A 13,293-nucleotide genomic window follows, 5' to 3' on the forward strand; every position below is an offset into this window, starting at 1 on the left:
CCGTGGCTCAGGGCCCGCAAGGGGTCTTCAAAGGTGTGGGTGGGGCTGAGGGCTGCTGGGGCTCTGGGGGGCCCATGGGGGCCAGGAGGCGGGGTGGGAGGGGGTTGTGTGGGTGACCGGCCTCCCTCCCCACCGTCCCCACCTTCACTGTGTGGGAGCAGGGCGGGAGGGCGGGACGTGGCCAGCCTTGGGGCCAGCACCCACCCTCCTCCGGGGCCGTGCAAGGAAGCCTCCTGAGTCTTTGCTCAGGAAACCCCGGCCCCTCCCTTCCCCTCCTCCGAGTCCCCCGAGGGGCCACACTTACCTCCACTGGCTCCCCGTGGGGCCCCAGGCAACCTGGAGGGAAAGAGAGGACGTCATCTCTGGGCCTCCACGGCCCCCAGCCCATCACGGGCAGCCCCGGTGTCGGGGGCTGGGGAAACCTGGGCTGTGGTGGAAAGCCCTGGGGTCTGGCCGAGGCGTGCGGACCCCGAGGGCGCAGTGCGTGGAGGCCCCAAGCCCAGCCCCAGGGACGTACTGCTGCAGTTGGCTGGCACGCAGACCTCCGTGCCCGAGCTGAACAGCATCATGTCCTCCGGGCAGAAGCAGCCTTCCGTGATGGGAATGGCTTCCGGGAGGGCCCTGTGGGGAGCGGAGGGGGAGCGGGGCCGTGACCTCCAGGGTGGGGAGAGGCGGCCTGGGGACACGGGGCGGGGTGGGGGTGTCCCAGAGGGAGAGGGCAGGTGCTTACAGGGTGTTGGCACTGTCGTTCATGTAACAGTAGGAAGGATTGGACGGGCCGCAGGGCCGGTACACCTTGTCAGCAGGGCAGGTGAAAGCTGTGCGAAGGGTGAGGCCACACCTGAGGCCGGAGGGCACGAGCAGCGAGCCCTGGCCGGGGCCCCGCTGGCTGGAGCTCTTGGCCCAGGCACCTGCTGTGTGCCCTGCACCGCCCAGCCTGTCCGAGCCCTGGACCCCTGCACCCTGGGCCCCGGTGCTCTGACCTGAATGCCCCCCTTGTCCCTCCAGGAAACAAATGCACTCCGTCCTGGGTTCAGCCCTCCTCCTCCCGGAAGCCCACCCTGACCACCCAAGCCCACCCATGGATTGCCCAGTGTGTCTGTCCCCTCGAACACGCTGATTGCCACCGCCCAGCGGGACGGGGCACTCTGGGGCGGGGGTGGGCACTCACAGCACGTGTGGTTGGTCAGGCCCCGCCAGTCGATGCACACACTGAGCGAAGCACACAGGGTGGCGTACAGCTCCAGGCTGGAGCACACCACGTCCCCCCTGGGCATGTGGCACTGGTCGAAGGTGCAGCCTTGGTAGTATGGCCACGGGGGGATCACCGAGTGACACGGCTTGAAGACCCTGCAGCACAGAGACACACGGGTCACGGGGCAGCTCCACGGTGGGGTTGCCAGGCTGTAGGCTTTCCCTAACGAAGGGGCCCGAGGGAGAGGCGTCACCGGGCCGACCTGTGCGCCGAGGGACCGCAGCCTCTGGGGCCATCTGTGAGCGGCGGGGACGGTGTCTGGCTGCAGCGCAGCTTTTCTTTCTGCAAATCCTCCGCGGGGCCCCCCTGTGCCCTGCACCCCCGGGTGCTGCCGCTGGCTGAGGACTTACGCCCGGAGCCACCATGAGCTGCCTCAGAGCCTCAGAGGCCGACCCGCCACGAGCCCCGCTGGGCTCCGCGCCTGGCGTTCCAGCAGCTGTGACCCACTCCCCCTCGGACCCCCTGCAGGCCCGCCCACTTCTTCCCATCTCCCAGGCAGCGTGGGAGTAGCAGGGCTACTCGACACCCCCAACACCCCAGCCCTGCCAGGGAATCTCACTCGCTCAGAATTAGCAGGCAGATTGGCGAAGGTGGGCACGAGGTGGGCGATTTCTTGGGCTCAACTGTGGTGGGCGTCAGGGGAGGCCTGTGGCAGGATGGCTGGCCGGGGTATGTCACATTCCAGTGGCCGGACATGTCGGAGCAAGAAGATACCACCGCCCCCCCGGGCAGGCGGCACTCGTCCTTCTGGTCGTTGGTACAGGTGCCTGGGGCGTGGAAGCAGCGGTCAGGCAGCCGGGGAAAGCGGAGGCACCCTCACCCTCCCTTGGGGCGCTGGGGGCCGGGCCCCAGCGTCTCCGCGCAGCACTCGATGGGTTGCTGTGGGACCTGTCCCCTGACCTCCCTGTGCTTTCCTCTGCCTCCAAGAAGCCAGACCCTGGGGCAGTTCCCAAAGAGGCCTCAGGTATGGGCCACAGGGCCAGGCCCCTGGGCCGTGTGGCCGCACATTCTTGGTGCAGCTGGAAAGCAGAATCACCTGAAGGCTCGGTGCTACACGGGCGGCCTCACCCCCAGCCAAGAATGCAGTTCCTGGAGGGACACACCCGAGGCTGACCCTTCTCACACCAGACACTCCCAGCCGGAGAAAAGGGCCCAGAGTCCGGAGGGCCAGAGTGGGGCTGAGGCCGGGCGCTCACCGCACTGCCCTTCCGTGTTGTTGCTGAACTTGCTGAAAGGCACCTCCACGGAGAAGATGAGGCCGCTGAACATGACCTGGACACCGAGGGCGGGGATGGCCACGTACATCTTGATGCCGATTTGGGAGACGATGATGCCGTCTTTCTGGAAGCCGGGTCTGACCACCTCACCGTTGAAGATGATCTAGACGGTGACCCAGCGAGGGAAAGAGAACCGGGTGGCGATCAGCCAGTGCCTGGCGCCCCCAGCACCCCCCGGCACAAACGGGGGCTGCCCGGCGGGCGTCCCCACCTCATTGGTCATCACCCCTCGGACGGGCTTGCGGGTCAGCACGACGCGGTCCTGCTGGTACTCGACGATGATGGACTGTGGGCAGGACAGCCTATCCTCAGCATCACAGAAGTAGTTGTCGATCAGCACCCGGAAGTGTCCGAACACGGGCACGATCTGCTGCACCAGCACGTACGTGCAGTTATCCAGAAGCGTGTAGTATGTACCATCAAAAGTGAGGTAGTGGGGGTCGCCCCAGCCGCTACACACACCTGCGGGGGGAGGAGCCGCCTTACGGGCCGCACTATGGGCCTCCTCCCGCCGCCCAGGGGCTCCCCCAGGGGCAAGTGTGTCCCGCACCAAGGGGAGCAGGTGACTGCCCTGTTGTCGGGACCCACATGCCAACAGCCCACAGAACTCTGTCCAGTAGGTGCCCGAAGCGGCCAAGAGGTGGGACCGGACTCCGGACGCCTCCTCGCGCCTGCGTGGCCCGGCTGCTCTGGGCTCGGGCAGGGTTCCGCCGGGCACCTGGGGAGGAGGCTGGGCACCACCACCGCTGCCCTGATCTTAGGAAGTCCTTCCTGGGTCCCACCAATTCCGTCCCGCCTTCTCTGCCGTGGCCACCACCCCCGGCCCCGCCCACTCACACTGGCACATGTAGTGTGGGCAGCAGTCCTCCTGGTTGGCCACCGTCACAGCGGGGTAGCCATTGGCGCAGGTGAGCTCCTGCACCTTTGGACACTGGCGCGACCTCACAGTGATGGCCCCGTTGCCCTCACAAGTAGCCTCAGAGCAGTTGGGCATGGCCCAGGTTTCGCCTTTCTGCGGAAGCAAAGACTGCTGCAGGGCCTTGCCCTGACCCGGCGCCCACCGCTCGGGGCTCAGAGCTCGCCTGGGTCTCCGGGGAGAGAAGAGCCACCGGGATTGGGACCAACACTCACACCAGGCCTCTCCTCCCCCAGCCCCCGCCGAGCGCCCTGCTGACTAGGAGGGGTTCCGGGTGTTGAAGGTTGCCCCCTTCCCCCTCTGCCCGTTTCCACCCTGTTCCCCACCCACTGTTTCCACTCCTTGGCTGTTTGACCCTGTCCAGAGCATCAGTCACCTGCTCAACCTCGGGCCCCACGCTCCTGGCACCCCCTTCCAGAAGTTCTGGAGGACCAGAAATGGCCACTTGCCATGGTCAGCCTACATCAGCCAAGGAGTCACCAACCTTCATGCACACTTGATGCCACAGCCTACTTTGAATGATGCTGAGGGTCCCTGCCCTGGCCCCCCCGAGCCCCCGAGAAGGGCAGGAAAGGTGAGGGTACCATTCTTGGGGGGACTGCATTTGGGCATCCTCGCTGAGGAGCGGGCACAGAGGCAGAAGGGGAGGACGCTGGCGTGGAGGTGGCCGGGGCGGGAGGTGGCGTGCTGGTGGGACAGGTGTGGTCGGTCCGCCTGACCACGTGGCAGTCCAGGCTGCAAACGGCATAATAGCAGTGCCCGGAGAGGTCCGTCTGTTGGTAAATGATGGATCCTGCAAGAAAAGGAACAGGAGGGCACTAGCAGAGCCAAGAAGCGATCGCCGGGAGCGACTCTAACCAGGCCGGTGGTCCACCTGGGTGCCAGTCTGGCAGGTGGCCTTCCTGCCCAGATGTAGATGGCATGTCCTCAGAGACGGCTTACTGCCTTCCGATACACAAGACCTAGCCCTTTCGCAAAGACAAGACACCCCTCCCTCTCCTTACCACTGTAGTTTTGTGAACAGGACAACAGTGACCAGGGTCAGCACACACCACACACCCAGGTAGAGTACACATACCTGCGGAGTAGAACCCGTGGGCCACACTGCAGTAGCACGTGGAGGTGGAGGGCGCTGCGGAGCTGTGGGAGGTCACCAGGGAAACCGTGAAGGTGGTGGACTCGGGAGAGAGTGAGGACTGGGGACTTGAAGTCACAAAGGGAGTCACAGAGTTGACAAGGCAGCCTTTCTGGGGCTCACAGCACAGCACGCGCACCTCGTAGTTGAGGCACATCCTGAACTTGCCCTTCTGGTCCTGGTTCCGACACACCAAGCCCACTTCCGGGCTGCACTGCACCACCTGCCCCAGCGTCTGGATGCTGACATCTGGGTGGTTCTCGGCTCGGCACTCCAGGGCGCTGATGTGTTCGGGTCGGTGGCAGATCTTCTCTCCTCTTCTGACGATGTTGTTGTAGGTTTCAAAGTCTCCTCCGTGGGGCCCAGGAGATGGGAAGTCCACATCGAACCACTTGGTCCACGTGCACTGTGGCTGGCAGGAGGTGGTCCCAGGTTGGGAGGGGGTAGTTTCAGGTATAGGGACAAAAGTTGTGCTGGATGAAGGAGCTGTGGTTGGGCCAGTTGTCTCCACAGTGGTGGTGCTGGTTGTAGGAGCTGAGGTTGTGCTGGCTGTCTCAACAGTGGTGGTGCTGGTTGTAGGAGCTGTGGATGGGCCGGTTGTCTCAACAGTGGTGGTGCTGGTTGTAGGAGCTGTGGTTGTGCTGGCTGTCTCAACAGTGGTGGTGCTGGTTCTAGGAGCTGTGGTTGGGCTGGTTGTCTCCACAGTGGTGGTGCTGGTTCTAGGAGCTGTGGATGGGCCGGTTGTCTCAACAGTGGTGGTGCTGGTTGTAGGAGCTGTGGTTGGGCTGGTTGTCTCCACAGTGGTGGTGCTGGTTGTAGGAGCTGTGGTTGGGCTGGTTGTCTCCACAGTGGTGGTGCTGGTTGTAGGAGCTGTGGATGGGCCGGTTGTCTCAACAGTGGTGGTGCTGGTTGTAGGAGCTGTGGTTGGGCTGGTTGTCTCCACAGTGGTGGTGCTGGTTGTAGGAGCTGTGGTTGAGCTGGTTGTCTCCACAGTGGTGGTGCTGGTTCTAGGAGCTGTGGATGGGCCGGTTGTCTCAACAGTGGTGGTGCTGGTTGTAGGAGCTGTGGTTGGGCCAGTTGTCTCCACAGTGATGGTACTGGTTGTAGGAGCTGTGGTTGGGCTGGTTGTCTCAACAGTGGTGGTGCTGGTTGTAGGAGCTGTGGATGGGCTGGTTGTCTCCACAGTGGTGGTGCTGGTTGTAGGAGGTGTGGTTGGGCCAGTTGTCTCCACAGTGGTGGTGCTGGTTCTAGGAGCTGTGGTTGAGCTGGTTGTCTCCAGAGTGGTGGTGCTAATTGTAGGACCTGTGGTTGGGCTGGTTGTCTCCACAGTGGTGGTGCTGGTTGTAGGAGCTGTGGTTGGGCTGGTTGTCTCCACAGTGGTGGTGATAATTGTAGGAACTGGGGTTGGGCTGGTTGTCTCCACAGTGGTGGTGCTGGTTGTAGGAGCTGTGGTTGGGCTGGTTGTCTCCACAGTGGTGGTGCTGGTTGTAGGAGCTGTGGTTGGGCTGGTTGTCTCCACAGTGGTGGTGATAATTGTAGGAACTGGGGTTGGGCTGGTTGTCTCCACAGTGGTGGTGCTGGTTGTAGGAGCTGTGGTTGGGCCAGTTGTCTCCACAGTGGTGGTGCTGGTTGTAGGAGCTGTGGTTGGGCTTGTTGTCTCCACAGTGGTGGTGCTGGTTTTAGGAGCTGTGATTGGGCTGGTTGTCCCCACAGTGGTGGTGCTAATCGTAAGAGCTGTGCTTGGGCTGGTTGTCTGCACAGAGATTGTGCTGGTTGTAGGAGCTAAGGTTGAGCTGGTTGTCTCCACAGATGTTGTGCTGGTTGTAGGAGCTGAGGTTGTGCTGGTCGTTTCAACAGTGGTGGTGCTGGTTCTAGGAGCTGTGGTTGGGCTGGTTGTCTCCACAGTGGTGGTGCTGGTTGTAGGAGCTGAGGTTGTGCTGGCTGTCTCAACAGTTGTGGTGCTGGTTGTAGGAGCTGTGGCTGGGCTGGTTGTCTCCACAGAGGTTGTGCTGGTTATAGGGACTGTGGTTGGGCTGGTTGTAGGAGCTGTGGTTGCACTGGTCGTCTCCACAGAGGTTGGGCCTTCTGTAGGAGCTGAGGTTGTGCTGGTTGTCTCCACAGAGGTTGTACTGGTTGTCTCCATGGAGGTTGTGCTGGTTGTAGGAGCTGAGGTTGTGCTGGTCGTCTCCACAGAGGTTGTGCTGGTTATAGGCACTGCAGTTGGGCTGGTTGTCTGCACAGTGGTTGCACTGGATGTGGCCTCATGGGAGGTGGTCCTTGTGTGGCTGGTGACACTCACACCTGAGGTGCTGGGAACTGTGACTTGTGTGACAGGGCAGCCTTTCTGAGGCTCACAGCACAGCACGCGCACCTCGTAGTTGAGGCACATCCTGAACTTGCCCTTCTGGTCCTGGTTCCGACACACCAAGCCCACTTCCGGGCTGCACTGCACCACCTGCCCCAGCGTCTGGATGCTGACATCTGGGTGGTTCTCGGCTCGGCACTCCAGGGCGCTGATGTATTCGGGTCGGTGGCAGATCTTCTCTCCTCTTCTGACGATGTTGCTGTAGGTTTCAAAGTCTCCTCCGTGGGGCCCAGGAGATGGGAAGTCCACATCGAACCACTTGGTCCACGTGCACTGTGGCTGGCAGGAGGTGGTCCCAGGTTGGGAGGGGGTAGTTTCAGGTATAGGGACAAAAGTTGTGCTGGATGAAGGAGCTGAGGTTGGGCTGGTTGTCTCCACAGTGGTGGTGCTGGTTCTAGGAGCTGTGGTTGGGCCAGTTGTCTCCACAGTGGTGGTGCTGGTTCTAGGAGCTGTGGATGGGCCGGTTGTCTCAACAGTGGTGGTGCTGGTTGTAGGAGCTGTGGTTGTGCTGGCTGTCTCAACAGTGGTGGTGCTGGTTCTAGGAGCTGTGGTTGGGCTTGTTGTCTCCACAGTGGTGGTGCTGGTTTTAGGAGCTGTGATTGGGCTGGTTGTCCCCACAGTGGTGGTGCTAATTGTAAGTGCTGTGCTTGGGCTGGTTGTCTGCACAGAGATTGTGCTGGTTGTAGGAGCTGAGGTTGAGCTGGTTGTATCCGCAGATGTTGTGCTGGTTGTAGGAGCTGAGGTTGTGCTGGTTGTCTCAACAGTGGTGGTGCTGGTTCTAGGAGCTGTGGCTGGGCTGGTTATCTCCACAATGGTGGTACTTCCTGTAGGAGCTGTGGTTGGGCTGGTTGTCTCCACAGTGGTGGTGCTGGTTGTAGGAGCTGAGGTTTTGCTGGCTGTCTCAACAGTGGTGGTGCTGGTTCTAGGAGCTGAGGTTTTGCTGGCTGTCTCCACAGTGGTGGTGCTGGTTCTAGGAGCTGTGGTTGGGCTGGTTGTCTCCACAGTGGTGGTGATAATTGTAGGAACTGGGGTTGTGCTGGCTGTCTCCACAGTAGTGGTGCTGGTTGTAAGAGCTGAGGTTGTGCTGGTTGTCTCCACAGTGGTGGTGCTGGTTATAGGCACTGCGGTTGGGCTGGTTGTCTGCACAGTGGTTGCACTGGATGTGGCCTCATGGGAGGTGGTCCTTGTGTGGCTGGTGACACTCACACTTGAGGTGCTGGGAACTGTGACATGTGTGACAGGGCAGCCTTCCTGGGGCTCACAGCACAGCACGCGCACCTCGTAGTTGAAGCACATCCTGAACTTGCCCTTCTGGTCCTGGTTCCGACACACCAAGCCCACTTCCGGGCTGCACTGCACCACCTGCCCCAGCGTCTGGATGCTGACATCTGGGTGGTTCTCGGCTCGGCACTCCAGGGCGCTGATGTGTTCGGGTCGGTGGCAGATCTTCTCTCCTCTTCTGACGATGTTGCTGTAGGTTTCAAAGTCTCCTCCGTGGGGCCCAGGAGATGGGAAGTCCACATCGAACCACTTGGTCCACGTGCACTGTGGCTGGCAGGAGGTGGTCCCAGGTTGGGAGGGGGTAGTTTCAGGTATAGGGACAAAAGTTGTGCTGGATGAAGGAGCTGTGGTTGGGCTGGTTGTCTCAACAGTGGTGGTGCTGGTTGTAGGAGCTGTGGTTGAGCTGGTTGTCTCCACAGTGGTGGTGCTGGTTCTAGGAGCTGTGGATGGGCCGGTTGTCTCAACAGTGGTGGTGCTGGTTGTAGGAGCTGTGGTTGTGCTGGCTGTCTCAACAGTGGTGGTGCTGGTTCTAGGAGCTGTGGCTGGGCTGGTTGTCTCCACAGTGGTGGTGCTGGTTGTAGGAGCTGTGGTTGAGCTGGTTGTCTCCACAGTGGTGGTGCTGGTTCTAGGAACTGTGGATGGGCCGGTTGTCTCAACAGTGGTGGTGCTGGTTGTAGGAGCTGTGGTTGTGCTGGCTGTCTCAACAGTGGTGGTGCTGGTTCTAGGAGCTGTGGTTGGGCTTGTTGTCTCCACAGTGGTGGTGCTGGTTTTAGGAGCTGTGATTGGGCTGGTTGTCCCCACAGTGGTGGTGCTAATTGTAAGTGCTGTGCTTGGGCTGGTTGTCTGCACAGAGATTGTGCTGGTTGTAGGAGCTGAGGTTGAGCTGGTTGTATCCGCAGATGTTGTGCTGGTTGTAGGAGCTGAGGTTGTGCTGGTTGTCTCAACAGTGGTGGTGCTGGTTCTAGGAGCTGTGGCTGGGCTGGTTGTCTCCACAATGGTGGTACTTCCTGTAGGAGCTGTGGTTGGGCTGGTTGTCTCCACAGTGGTGGTGCTGGTTGTAGGAGCTGAGGTTTTGCTGGCTGTCTCAACAGTGGTGGTGCTGGTTCTAGGAGCTGAGGTTTTGCTGGCTGTCTCCACAGTGGTGGTGCTGGTTCTAGGAGCTGTGGTTGGGCTGGTTGTCTCCACAGTGGTGGTGATAATTGTAGGAACTGGGGTTGTGCTGGCTGTCTCCACAGTAGTGGTGCTGGTTGTAAGAGCTGAGGTTGTGCTGGTTGTCTCCACAGTGGTGGTGCTGGTTATAGGCACTGCGGTTGGGCTGGTTGTCTGCACAGTGGTTGCACTGGATGTGGCCTCATGGGAGGTGGTCCTTGTGTGGCTGGTGACACTCACACTTGAGGTGCTGGGAACTGTGACATGTGTGACAGGGCAGCCTTCCTGGGGCTCACAGCACAGCACGCGCACCTCGTAGTTGAAGCACATCCTGAACTTGCCCTTCTGGTCCTGGTTCCGACACACCAAGCCCACTTCCGGGCTGCACTGCACCACCTGCCCCAGCGTCTGGATGCTGACATCTGGGTGGTTCTCGGCTCGGCACTCCAGGGCGCTGATGTATTCGGGTCGGTGGCAGATCTTCTCTCCTCTTCTGACGATGTTGCTGTAGGTTTCAAAGTCTCCTCCGTGGGGCCCAGGAGATGGGAAGTCCACATCGAACCACTTGGTCCACGTGCACTGTGGCTGGCAGGAGGTGGTCCCAGGTTGGGAGGGGGTAGTTTCAGGTATAGGGACAAAAGTTGTGCTGGATGAAGGAGCTGAGGTTGGGCTGGTTGTCTCCACAGTGGTGGTGCTGGTTGTAGGAGCTGAGGTTGGGCTGGTTGTCTCCACAGTGGTGGTGCTGGTTGTAGGAGCTGAGGTTGTGCTGGCTGTCTCAACAGTGGTGGTGCTGGTTGTAGGACCTGTGGTTGGGCTGGTTGTCTCCACAGTGGTGGTGCTGGTTGTAGGAGCTGTGGATGGGCCAGTTGTCTCAACAGTGGTGGTGCTGGTTGTAGGAGCTGTGGTTGGGCTGGTTGTCTCCACAGTGGTGGTGCTGGTTGTAGGAGCTGTGGTTGAGCTGGTTGTCTCCACAGTGGTGGTGCTGGTTCTAGGAGCTGTGGATGGGCCGGTTGTCTCAACAGTGGTGGTGCTGGTTGTAGGAGCTGTGGTTGGGCCAGTTGTCTCCACAGTGATGGTACTGGTTGTAGGAGCTGTGGTTGGGCTGGTTGTCTCAACAGTGGTGGTGCTGGTTGTAGGAGCTGTGGATGGGCTGGTTGTCTCCACAGTGGTGGTGCTGGTTGTAGGAGGTGTGGTTGGGCCAGTTGTCTCCACAGTGGTGGTGCTGGTTGTAGGAGCTGTGGTTGGGCTGGTTGTCTCCACAGTGGTGGTGATAATTGTAGGAACTGGGGTTGGGCTGGTTGTCTCCACAGTGGTGGTGCTGGTTGTAGGAGCTGTGGTTGGGCTGGTTGTCTCCACAGTGGTGGTGATAATTGTAGGAACTGGGGTTGGGCTGGTTGTCTCCACAGTGGTGGTGCTGGTTGTAGGAGCTGTGGTTGGGCCAGTTGTCTCCACAGTGGTGGTGCTGGTTGTAGGAGCTGTGGTTGGGCTTGTTGTCTCCACAGTGGTGGTGCTGGTTTTAGGAGCTGTGATTGGGCTGGTTGTCCCCACAGTGGTGGTGCTAATTGTAAGAGCTGTGCTTGGGCTGGTTGTCTGCACAGAGATTGTGCTGGTTGTAGAAGCTAAGGTTGAGCTGGTTGTCTCCACAGATGTTGTGCTGGTTGTAGGAGCTGAGGTTGTGCTGGTCGTTTCAACAGTGGTGGTGCTGGTTCTAGGAGCTGTGGTTGGGCTGGTTGTCTCCACAGTGGTGGTGCTGGTTGTAGGAGCTGAGGTTGTGCTGGCTGTCTCAACAGTGGTGGTGCTGGTTGTAGGAGCTGTGGTTGGGCTGGTTGTCTCCACAGAGGTTGTGCTGGTTATAGGGACTGTGGTTGGGCTGGTTGTAGGAGCTGTGGTTGCACTGGTCGTCTCCACAGAGGTTGGGCCTTCTGTAGGAGCTGAGGTTGTGCTGGTTGTCTCCACAGAGGTTGTACTGGTTGTCTCCATGGAGGTTGTGCTGGTTGTAGGAGCTGAGGTTGTGCTGGTCGTCTCCACAGAGGTTGTGCTGGTTATAGGCACTGCAGTTGGGCTGGTTGTCTGCACAGTGGTTGCACTGGATGTGGCCTCATGGGAGGTGGTCCTTGTGTGGCTGGTGACACTCACACCTGAGGTGCTGGGAACTGTGACTTGTGTGACAGGGCAGCCTTTCTGAGGCTCACAGCACAGCACGCGCACCTCGTAGTTGAGGCACATCCTGATCTTGCCCTTCTGGTCCTGGTTCCGACACACCAAGCCCACTTCCGGGCTGCACTGCACCACCTGCCCCAGCGTGTGGATGCTGACATCTGGGTGGTTCTCGGCTCGGCACTCCAGGGCGCTGATGTGTTCGGGTCGGTGGCAGATCTTCTCTCCTCTTCTGACGATGTTGCTGTAGGTTTCAAAGTCTCCTCCGTGGGGCCCAGGAGATGGGAAGTCCACATCGAACCACTTGGTCCACGTGCACTGTGGCTGGCAGGAGGTGGTCCCAGGTTGGGAGGGGGTAGTTTCAGGTATAGGGACAAAAGTTGTGCTGGTTGTAGGAGCTGATGTTGTGCTGGTTGTCTCCACAGTGGTGGTGATAATTGTAGGAACTGGGGTTGGGCTGGTTGTCTCCACAGTAGTGGTGCTGGTTGTAGGAGCTAAGGTTGTGCTGGCTGTCTCAACAGTGGTGGTGCTGGTTGTAGGAGCTAAGGTTGTGCTGGCTGTCTCAACAGTGGTGGTGCTGGTTGGAGGAGCTGTGGTTGGGCCAGTTGTCTCCACAGTGGTGGTGCTGGTTGTAGGAGCTGAGGTTGTGCTGGTTTTCTCCACGGAGTTTGTGCTGGTTGTCTCCACGGAGGTTGTGCTGGTTGTAGGAGCTGTGGTTGGGCTGGTTGTCTCCACAGTGGTGGTGCTGGTTGTAGGAGCTGTGGTGGGGCTGGTTGTCTCCACAGTGGTGGTGCTGGTTCTAAGAGCTGTGGTGGGGCCAGTTGTCTCCACAGTGGTGGTGCTGGTTCTAGGAGCTGAGGTTTTGCTGGCTGTCTCCACAGTGGTGGTGCTGGTTCTAGGAGCTGTGGTTGGGCTGGTTGTCTCCACAGTGGTGGTGATAATTGTAGGAACTGGGGTTGTGCTGGCTGTCTCCACAGTAGTGGTGCTGGTTGTAAGAGCTGAGGTTGTGCTGGTTGTCTCCACAGTGGTGGTGCTGGTTATAGGCACTGCGGTTGGGCTGGTTGTCTGCACAGTGGTTGCACTGGATGTGGCCTCATGGGAGGTGGTCCTTGTGTGGCTGGTGACACTCACACTTGAGGTGCTGGGAACTGTGACATGTGTGACAGGGCAGCCTTCCTGGGGCTCACAGCACAGCACGCGCACCTCGTAGTTGAAGCACATCCTGAACTTGCCCTTCTGGTCCTGGTTCCGACACACCAAGCCCACTTCCGGGCTGCACTGCACCACCTGCCCCAGCGTCTGGATGCTGACATCTGGGTGGTTCTCGGCTCGGCACTCCAGGGCGCTGATGTATTCGGGTCGGTGGCAGATCTTCTCTCCTCTTCTGACGATGTTGCTGTAGGTTTCAAAGTCTCCTCCGTGGGGCCCAGGAGATGGGAAGTCCACATCGAACCACTTGGTCCACGTGCACTGTGGCTGGCAGGAGGTGGTCCCAGGTTGGGAGGGGGTAGTTTCAGGTATAGGGACAAAAGTTGTGCTGGATGAAGGAGCTGAGGTTGGGCTGGTTGTCTCCACAGTGGTGGTGCTGGTTGTAGGAGCTGAGGTTGTGCTGGCTGTCTCAACAGTGGTGGTGCTGGTTGTAGGACCTGTGGTTGGGCTGGTTGTCTCCACAGTGGTGGTGCTGGTTGTAGGAGCTGTGGATGGGCCAGTTGTCTCAACAGTGGTGGTGCTGGTTGTAGGAGCTGTGGTTGGGCTGGT

At 60.0% G+C, this 13,293-nt stretch overlaps 1 protein-coding gene across 1 annotated transcript in view; it reads right to left on the reverse strand.

Annotated features, from left to right (window-relative positions):
- Positions 1 to 13,293, reverse strand: part of MUC5AC (mucin 5AC, oligomeric mucus/gel-forming) — a 37,302-nt gene that overhangs the window by 3,465 nt on the left and 20,544 nt on the right. The window contains exons 34-49 of the mRNA XM_036861390.1: positions 12,479 to 13,152; positions 11,906 to 12,334; positions 11,023 to 11,401; positions 9,463 to 10,200; positions 9,007 to 9,312; positions 6,391 to 8,592; positions 4,527 to 6,096; positions 4,033 to 4,241; positions 3,370 to 3,544; positions 2,744 to 2,994; positions 2,452 to 2,635; positions 1,815 to 2,022; positions 1,172 to 1,350; positions 731 to 818; positions 518 to 621; positions 305 to 336 (exon numbers count right to left, since the gene is read on the reverse strand). Coding sequence (XP_036717285.1) covers positions 305 to 336; positions 518 to 621; positions 731 to 818; positions 1,172 to 1,350; positions 1,815 to 2,022; positions 2,452 to 2,635; positions 2,744 to 2,994; positions 3,370 to 3,544; positions 4,033 to 4,241; positions 4,527 to 6,096; positions 6,391 to 8,592; positions 9,007 to 9,312; positions 9,463 to 10,200; positions 11,023 to 11,401; positions 11,906 to 12,334; positions 12,479 to 13,152 — 7,728 coding nt within the window. The remainder of the gene's footprint in view (positions 1 to 304; positions 337 to 517; positions 622 to 730; positions 819 to 1,171; positions 1,351 to 1,814; positions 2,023 to 2,451; positions 2,636 to 2,743; positions 2,995 to 3,369; positions 3,545 to 4,032; positions 4,242 to 4,526; positions 6,097 to 6,390; positions 8,593 to 9,006; positions 9,313 to 9,462; positions 10,201 to 11,022; positions 11,402 to 11,905; positions 12,335 to 12,478; positions 13,153 to 13,293) is intronic.

Source organism: Balaenoptera musculus, chromosome 8, assembly GCF_009873245.2.
Source record: "Balaenoptera musculus isolate JJ_BM4_2016_0621 chromosome 8, mBalMus1.pri.v3, whole genome shotgun sequence".
Classification (NCBI taxonomy): domain Eukaryota; kingdom Metazoa; phylum Chordata; class Mammalia; order Artiodactyla; family Balaenopteridae; genus Balaenoptera; species Balaenoptera musculus.